Genomic DNA, 9,801 nt, shown 5'->3' on the forward strand with positions numbered 1-9,801 from the left:
ATTTAATATTAACTGAATTATTTATATCATTCTTTACCACAACCGTAACACTGAAAGGTTGGGTTGTTTTCAAATTATGTAATTTATTGTCTTTTTTGATATTGACCAGATTGTTTCGCTGTTGCATTTTCTGTTAGAAACTTGTCTATAACAATTAACTTTATTCTGAAGGAAACAAATTGAAAATCCAGTTAAATAATACAGAAAATACAACATCATATCAGATGGGATGAACCTTGTAAACATTAGGATCAAGTAAATGGGACAACCTGGCATCTGACAGCTTGTCTTGTCCTATGGAATTTCACAGAATTGTTCATCACATAGAGAGACAGAAGTAGATCATTCATTATCCCCAAATTATTTTGGAGAGGCAAGAAATTACGCAATTCCAGCTACATCTCTAATTCTGGAATCTAGTGTCATTCGTGGATGCATGATGGCTGGCAGAAGTAACTCCATTGTGTAAAATGAATACAGAATCTCTCATCTCTCTCCTTTAACAATTTCATTTTAGAAGTACTTGCAGTCTGCAAAGAGCTGGCATGTTCTTTAGATCACGTAGTGTGGGGAATTTGATGTCTTTTAAGAGGCGCATGTGTTGAATGATGTACAATTTTATAGGTGGTTAGTATCTCTAAGAAGTCTTTTCACCTCTCAGTAAACTCAGTACACTTCCATTCAAGTGATAGCACAGGGGTCCAAGCTGTTAAAATGCACAGGGCGCTTTTTGTTCAGTGAGCTGTAGTGTGAATTTTCAGACCACCAGCTGCCCTGCACCAGCTTGCCTCTTTGGGCAGTTTTCTCACTGTCTAACTTAGGCACAGAATGTAGGTGGTGTGAATAACACTTCAGTGTCAACTAAGTGAAAGTCGTTTATTTCTCTTGCAAAACCAGTAAGCTGCTTCCCTCTTGGTATGTGTTAACATTTCGTATGGAGAAGCAAGCATGTTTTACATTTATGTGCTGACATACTCACTTCCAGGTAGACAAACTTGCAGTACTGAGTGGACTGAATGTACTTCACTAGGGTAAAATTACCCTGGCGCTTGAATGAGATTTTTTTTTTTTTGAGTAAGAAAAGGCTATGCAGTTATTATTAAAACCCTTGTGAAGCACAAGCAAATATGTAAGTTTCCCTAATTCCCCTATTGTCATTCACTGTATTATTTGCACCTTGGCTATTTCCCAAACTTTATAATCCTCATGGAGGGGACTGAACAGTTCAAACACAATTCCTTGTCTGATTCTGATTGGCAGTGTTTCATTAATATGACGTTTTTAATGTGTCATGTGGCAGAGCTTGGCATTAGAGAGTGCCCTCAGAGGCTCAGGCAAGTCTAAATAACTAATTATGTTAATTTAATCTTTCATTACTTCTTGTAAGTCACCCCCTTATGAGCTTAGTCTAAATTCTGTGTTTTTAGCTAGCTCAGGGTAGTTTTTGGAGTCAAAAGGAAACTCGTTCCAGTTCCACAAGGTATGAGTCAGAGGCATCTGCGGAAGTTGCATTCTGCTGTTGGCTTTGTGCAGCCGCGGCGTAGCCTCCAGTTGATCGGCGTTGCTGTCACTGCCAAGGACTGTTTAGTCAGACGTGCAGTATTATAAAAGGTCACTTGGTGAAGGAATATGATTTGCCAGAGGGAAGCATGGTCACGCTAATCCCAGTCCCAGTTTCTCTCCTGCAAGCTAAGTACGGCCATGTAATGCTGCAGCCATTTTCATAAAAAAAGGAAGGTAACAGCAAGCACAGATTGTGGATTAGGGAGGGACAGCTGTGGAGGAGAGAGATCTACATGAAATTCCCCCTAATTCTGTTGTTGAGCAAGATTTCTTTGTAAATGATGGATGTTTATGGCGATTCAGAGATGAGCTGTTGTAGCATTTTGAGAACCATGTGTCCATGAGGACAGCAGAGAATTTGCAGTGTGCATACAGCAGTTCTCTGGGATTAGGCAGGACGGCAGTAGAACTCCTACTCCCACTGTAGCTAAATGGATTGCATTTCTTAAAAAAGCCATTGCATACCAGAAGACTCCATTTGTCCAAATGTAGGTATGCAGATGCAGGATGGCTAGTGAGTGAGCCCTCACTGGCATGGCCTGCGATGGCCAAGGCCTGTGATGGCAAGTAAGGAGCATCTCTGAGGCCCTGGCACGGTGTGGCAGCCCTGTCAGTGCTCTGCCTGCCAGGAGCCCAGGCATGACCTCATGCACTGCATCACCGGACCAGGGATGAGCACGACTGAGTCCTGGGGTGCCTGCCCAGCCATGGAGCAGCCCCAGTGCACAGCCCACTGCTTGCCCATTACCCATGATCGTGGTCCATGTCACTTGGCACAGCGAAGAAGCGAGACTTCTCCATTCTGCCATGAGCAGCTGTGCTTGTGGAGCGCTGTCCTTGGGGCCATGTCCTGTACAGGCCATGTGGCTGCACGCACACTGCCATGCCCAGCGCTGCACAGTTGGCACGTCACTGTGGGCATAGCCACTGCCTGCAGCTCTGTGCTTTAGAAATGAATGTGTGTGTACAAACTGAGATTTTAAAGACTTGGGCCATTTTTCCTCAGACATGAAATAGCTGTAAGAGCAGAGTTTGTGTTTACTGGCTAGACTGGATGAAAATAACTGAGTGCATATCTTTTGGTCCTCAGCAACCCCCTGGTTTTTTTCTCTCTGAACACGTGGTTGATTTTGCCAGCTACTCAGTAAGGTTTAGTCTCTAATAAGTCTGAAAGATATGACTCTACAAATTCTAACATCTTACATCTGGCAAGTAACTGTGCATTTTCCTGAGTGAGAACAAAAATAGTTCCACTCCCATACGTTTCTGCCTTTGACTCAGAGGTGTTAGTAGGAGTACACCCAAATCTTAGCAGTGTGTAACTGAAGTAACTGAAGGTTAATATGTTTTTATTAGGTTACTCAAAATAGAAGCAGTTGTGTTTTTCTCAATCTTGTTAATGGTTTTAGAGGTAATATTTTGAGCCTGCAGAAACGCTGCATTAGATTAATTTGGAAAGTAGGTCAGATGTTGGGCATAGACAATTCAGGGTTTTTTGTATTACTTTGAAACATTTGGGTCATCTAGCTGGTGTCTAGATTAGATGTAATTTGTTCACCAGAAGGTGTTCCTGATAGTGAAATAAGATTCTGCAATAACCTAACTTTTATTCACTGTCTCTACATTGCAGGTATCTATGCCAGCAGCTCACGCAACGTCTTCTGCACCCACGGTGACCTTAGTTCAGCTGCCCAATGGGCAGACAGTTCAAGTGCACGGCGTAATTCAGGCTGCCCAGCCATCAGTTATTCAGTCTCCACAGGTCCAGACAGTTCAGGTACTTGCTGAAGAACTTCCTAATATGCGAATTGCACCTTCTGAATGGTCCTGCCAATTTGTTGGTTTTTATTGAGCTTGTGTCCTTGATTATGTTTTTGCTTAAATTAATTTAAAAACAAAATCTGTACAGTATTTGCTACTCTGTGACTTTTTTTCTCTTCTGGTTTAACCACTTTTGACTTTAATTCATCACTGAGTCTCATTTCCCTCTAGAACTTGATTGGGGAGCTTAACCGGTCACTGTTTTACCTTTCAGTATTTTTTAATTTTTTCCCTCTACTTTATTTTTGCGCAGTAAGAGTGTAAGAGTTAATATTATCCTAAGGTGAACAAGAACAGTTTTTCTTATAATGTAATCTGTTAATCATTTAAGCCCGATATTCTGGGATGAGAGCCTTTGCTGCTTCAGGAAACATTTGTATTGGTTTACAAAACACATCTGTATGTTTGTGGCCCTTCAAATATACTTATTGGTCTTCTCGTAAAAATAATATTTAAATTTACCAGCAGAATGTTGTTTTTCTTCCGTCAAACAAGAAAGATAATGCAACATGAGTGAAGAGAGAGCTTGAAGACTTAGGAGAAAAGTAATCTGAAATCTTGAAACCCATAACCATTTATTTCGTTTTTCTTTGGAGCAATTTCAAGTCCAGTGTTACTGAGCACAGGAATTACTTTGGGCAGCTACACAGAGTTAGACTGATAGATACCTAGCTGGGTATTCTTGTAAAAATAATAAGGCATGCATAACTTAAAACTAGGCCATTCTGATAATGGTCTTTATTTACTCCTTGTAAAATACTCCCAGCTTTAATGATGAGTTTCTGGCAGTCTCTGCCCTCTTCAGCTGATAGAGTCAGAAGTTCAGAATTGTAATCTATTGGAAGCAAGCAGTTTTCAGATAAGTGCACTTTACTAGCACAGGGGTGGGAGATAAGAGACTGACAGTGAAATCCTGGATGGAATTCACCTGGCTCAGTGCAAAGCACAAATGTGTATGGAATGCTGTGATACACATAGCATGGTATTTCAATGTCAGCCTTGGACCTGTCCAGGCCCTCTATCTGATAACTGAGATTTAGGCGCCAGCAAGCTTTTGGATCCTTTAAGGATCTTCCCTACGGTGCTTAAAAAATCATGCTGAGAGCTGTGTTTCTCACGTAAGCATTTTGCTGCTCACCATAATGAGCTTTGTAGATTTATAACATGAATATAGCCATTTGAAAAACAACCTCAAGAGTTTTTGTATTTGAGGTTTTTAAAATATTTTTGGGACACTTTGAACGTAAAACTGTGGAACTAGTTTGAAACATTTTAACTTTCCCTTATGAATCTTTTAAAGTTTTTTTTTAGCTCCAATTTTCGGACTTGCAGCACTGCATTATTTTTTAGCATCTTCAGGCATGACATTTTCCTGACGATTTCCCAAAAGAAAAAGCAGTCTTTGTGTAATAAATCCATACAGTGATTTATAAATTTTTGTTTCTCAATTTCATTATTTTGCTCTTTCCAACCCTTCTGCATCCTTTCTTAATTTGCTTTGAATTTTTTCTCTCCCTAAATCTGACTGACTTCCTCATTTGTTCCCTCAGAATGGATGGAAACAAGGAAGAAATCATGAAAACCAGAAACTGTTTGGGACTAATTTTTGTGTTCTCTTACTGTAATATTTAAATTCTAAGAGACATTCTCATGGGTAGATACCTGGCTCTGGTCATTCTTCATTGTATCTGTTACTTTTAAGCAGCCTGCCCTTTCTTTTCATTGCATAGATAGTAGTAGTGTATAACACATGCATCACGTCAGCTATTCCTTAAAATAAAGGCATTGGAAGTGTCCTGTTAAATTTGATTGCTGTTCTTATTTTCAGATCTCAACTATAGCAGAAAGTGAAGACTCACAGGAATCAGTGGACAGTGTCACAGACTCACAGAAACGGAGAGAAATTCTTTCCAGACGACCCTCCTACAGGTAAGCAGGTTAAAAGCAGAAGCATTTTGCTTGTTGGATGTGTTCTTCACGTGGGATGCCAAATGGTGGGATTCTATAATTCTGTTCAGATTTATTGAAATCTCTCTGTTTTGTCCACTACTTTTTCTCATCTAATACCTAGAATTCAAGTTCTCTAGAAGGGAATTGGTTATCTGTCCAAGTGGTACTTGGCACTGTGGAGCGCTTGTGCAATGCTGGGGTTCCTGTACACATGCAGAGCTGAAATAGTAACAGCAAAGCACTGTTTGTCAAGTTGCCTAGCAGAGTGACCAGCCTCCCCACATTGCTGAGCACAGATGTTCTGGTTCCCAAAGCTTTGGAAAGGTAACGAGTGTCATGTTGGAGCTTAGGATCTACAACGGTGTTCACTTCATCACACTTTGAATTCTAGAGACAGTCCACAGGAAAACAGAATTACAAAGAAAGTTCCTTTACACCCAAGTAGCATTTTGCAGTGAGGTAATACAGTGCCTGCACTAAAAAAGGCTTGACAGTCCACTCTCTGTGGGACAGTGCTTAGTGTAAATGTTGCAAATGGCAGCAACTGGTTGTGTTCAGTCCTACAGTCACAGTCAATAGGACCTGTAGCTGGGATGTTTCAGCTGTTTGGGCTGTGGAGAATTAGCCTGTGTAAATAGTTAACAAACTGCTTTTTCTTTATACATGCTAATCTTACAGCATTTCTAAGGCAGAGTTTTTAGCTCCCCTGTACACATAATTGTGCTGCTTAAAACTGAGCACTGTCTCCCAGGCAGCTGTTCCATTAAAAGCTGGTGGCCCTGTACAGGCATTTCTGCAAACCTCCTTTATACTTGTCTCTCTGGCTGAGGACATGATGGTCTCTGAAAGGGAGCAGTTCCTCTGATGTGAATGATGAGGTTTTGCATACATTGCTTTCTTCAGATATTTTGTGGATGAAAGCAGGAAAGAAGTCAAAATGCATGAGACACAAACATGTTTTTAAGAAAAAGGAAATATCGCAATTGTTGAGAAGCACCTGTGCTGCTCTTTGCTAGCTGCCTTACTCATCTGTGCATAGCACTCTGAACAACTTTCTCCAATAAGAATTCGAAGGTAGTCTGGGTTTTTCATTTTACACCCATATTTGCAGTGCTGGATCACTGTACTTCCCAATAATTATGCATCAAAAAGACGTTTTCTCACCTTTTACTAAAATCTCTACAACACACTGTCTTTGCCAGAAAAATTTTGAATGACTTGTCCTCAGACGCCCCAGGAGTGCCAAGGATTGAAGAGGAAAAGTCTGAAGAGGAAACAGCTGCACCTGCCATCGCCACTGTTACGGTGCCAACTCCCATTTACCAAACCAGCAGTGGGCAGTACAGTATGTAGTCTGAATTTCTCAGTGGTGCTAGTAAGTGGGGATGAGAAGATGAAGAACTATTATTTGTATAACTGTGTGGGCTAGGGTAAAGCAGGAGGTAAAACTAAGATTACTTTATTTGACAGCTATACCTTTTAAACATATTCTTCTTATTAATATTTGAAATGTTCAATTAACATTCTGGGATTGTTTGCCAGCTAGTGCAGCTGCTGCTTCCAGAGGCAAAATATGAGTTAAACATAATGCTGTTATAAACTTTTTAACTTCAGGAATCAGATGAGGTAATTCAGTAGTTTCAGTTTTTCCTGGCAGACTATTAATCCAGGCTAAATCATTACCTACTTAATGGAAGATGCATTAGTCTGCCATTGCACTTTTTAGAAAGTCCTGAAAAATAAGGACTTCAGCAAGCTTATTTGAAGCACGTAGTAAAAGAGTTTCTGTGTTTTCATTGTCTTTACTCATTAGATTTTTTATCTACAGTACTTTGACTTGAAGGGTTGAGGTTATAACACTAAAACTAGAATTCACATGCTGCCTCAAACAAATATACTCAGTATTAAATATTCAAGAGGAAGAAAGAACTCTCAGTTCATGTCTTTCTCTTAAAGTGTCTTTAAAATGTTGTTTCTCTGTTTACTCCTTAGCCACTTTGACAATATCCCACCTAAATATTGAAATGATGTTAATTCTGCTTTTCTACTATAACTAAAATAAACTGGTCGTGTGGACACCTCAAATTTTGATATGTCTATATATAACAATACAGTGAAATTCTGTGGAAGTAGAAAGGAGAAGTGACATCTCAGTACACCTCAGTACACAGCATAGAGGGAGAGAAAGGAAAAAAAGCAACAAAGACTGCATGAAGGAAAGAAAAATGTGTGAAACTGGACCTGTGTGAGCGAAAGCACTGCTAGGAAGGTGCTGAGGAAGTAGTAGAGAAGGGGAGATACAATCAGAAGAGAAAAAAGCCAAAGCAAGAAGAAAGTGAAACACAAGATGGATAGCAGTAGCAGCAGAGGAGACTGAAGGGAGTAAAGCATGGAAGAGGCAAAGAATTTCAGATGAGGAGAAAAAGGCAAGGAAAAGACCTAAACCAACCGGAAGAATACTAACTAATAGAAAGTATTTCCCAGGGGAGGATTGTAGCTCCTCTGTGTGATATTGTTTTACCAGAGAAACTAATTTGTAGTTTAATTTGTATTTTAAGTTGTATTTTAAGTTGTGGGTGTGATTCAAAATATGAATCTCAGGAAAAATTAAAACCTTACTGTCAAAGTATGGTTACTTTAAACCTACTTGAAAGCCTTGGATCTGGTTTGAGGGCTTATAAGGGTTCAACGGCTCTAACTTGGTCTGGTAGTCTTCTATGTCTAGGTTAATTACTTTATATTAATGAGTAAATCAATGTCTTAAATACTGTATCCCTTTTCCTTGTCTGCAGTTGCTATTACGCAAGGAGGAGCAATTCAGTTGTCTAACAATGGCACAGATGGAGTACAAGGTCTCCAGACATTGACAATGACCAATGCAGCTGCAACACAACCTGGCACTACCATTTTACAATATGCACAGACCACAGATGGACAACAGATACTTGTACCCAGCAACCAAGTTGTTGTACAAGGTGAGATGCCTCACAGCCCGTCATTCTGTATAACATTTTCTCCACACAGATTCATCTTGCCAACCTAAAGTCCTCAAATGTGTCAGGAGACAGAATTAACAGCTTTAACACAGATCAGTCTCCAAAATAAAGGGAAATTCTGGGCAAAGCTGTCACATTTTCTTGGAGCCTTTCTCTTCAGTTCAATACCTTTATAGATATTTACTTCTTGAAACAGTATTAATTGTTTTAACATGATTTTTATTACACGTTCACAAAAACTGATGCTACACTCCATTTCAAAATTCAGCCAGAGTCATCTGCAACAATAGTGAATTTAAAGCAAAGTGTTAAAGTTAGGAAAGAAACTTGTTTAATATATTCTTTCCATAAGGACACTTTTATTTATTGGTAAGTTCTCTCCCTTTTCAATTGGAAGCCGTAATTCCTTTTTATTGTGGGATTGTAACTAGTCACCAGGTATTTAGTCATGGAGTTTTAGAATAGAATATAGTAATAGAATACTTAAGGATCATGCCTTAAGATGTCATTTGATCAAGACCTCCACTTAGAGCAGGACTACTTCAGACTTAGACCAAGTTACTTTTTATTTTATTAAAATTCTTGTTTTGATTAATTGGGAGTAAGAGGGAGAGTTTTAAAAATATTTATCAAAGTAACAGAAAACTATATGCCTGCTTTTATGATTCTAAGTCAGATAATTCAAAGTTATCCGGAGGAGAGGTCTCTAGGCACCAGTAAAAAAATATATGGGTGCAAAAAATACTATTGTTGCATTGATTTTCTGGATTTTGCATTCTTAACCACATGTAGCCTCTTTAGGTGATATCAGATTTTTTATGATCTCAGGCAAGTATAACACACTTGTTAAAACAAATAACGGAAACCAAAGACCCCATTCTCTATTCTAGAGAAATATTAAGTTGTGCACCTAACTTGCACACAGTTGTTGAAGTACACTATGACCCCTACATTTTTCATCATGCAGCTGCCTCAGGAGACGTGCAGACCTACCAGATTCGCACCGCCCCTACCAGCACCATTGCACCTGGAGTAGTCATGGCATCATCTCCAGCACTTCCAACCCAGCCAGCAGAAGAGGCCGCACGGAAGAGAGAAGTGCGTCTAATGAAGAACAGGCACGTACATTTAGATCACTTTTTTATCCCAAATAGCTCTGCACAGAAATAGAGTGTTAAGCACTAAGAGTCCTGATCTTTCTTAAGTCATTAAGGATGCGAAGCAAAGAAACACCTGCTTATGCCATGCATTGACTGTGAAACCTTAAGTAAGGGTGTCACCGTAAGCAAGAAGCTGTCACCCAAGAAGGCACCTTAGAAGCTCTCCTCTGAGAGGCACAACTCTTTCCTAATCCAGTAGAAGTTGGTATTTGGTGACACAAGTAGTAACCCAAAATGACACAAAATTCCACATGTTGCATATGGCCCACTGAAGTGCTACAAGCATATAAAGCTGTATTTGTAGGAATGAA

General features: G+C 39.6%; 1 protein-coding gene across 2 annotated transcripts in view; it reads left to right on the top strand.

Annotated features, from left to right (window-relative positions):
• The window catches only part of CREB1 (cAMP responsive element binding protein 1), a 39,501-nt gene that overhangs the window by 22,888 nt on the left and 6,812 nt on the right, over positions 1 to 9,801 (top strand). For both annotated transcript variants that reach the window (XM_042874981.1, XM_042874982.1), the window contains 5 exons: positions 3,194 to 3,340; positions 5,213 to 5,313; positions 6,537 to 6,679; positions 8,127 to 8,309; positions 9,298 to 9,448. In XM_042874981.1, the coding sequence (XP_042730915.1) occupies positions 3,194 to 3,340; positions 5,213 to 5,313; positions 6,537 to 6,679; positions 8,127 to 8,309; positions 9,298 to 9,448 (725 nt within the window). The remainder of the gene's footprint in view (positions 1 to 3,193; positions 3,341 to 5,212; positions 5,314 to 6,536; positions 6,680 to 8,126; positions 8,310 to 9,297; positions 9,449 to 9,801) is intronic.

The sequence above is a fragment of the Lagopus leucura genome, unplaced genomic scaffold (genome assembly GCF_019238085.1).
Source record: "Lagopus leucura isolate 7727_CA_CO unplaced genomic scaffold, USGS_WTPT01 Super-Scaffold_100012, whole genome shotgun sequence".
Taxonomy (NCBI): domain Eukaryota; kingdom Metazoa; phylum Chordata; class Aves; order Galliformes; family Phasianidae; genus Lagopus; species Lagopus leucura.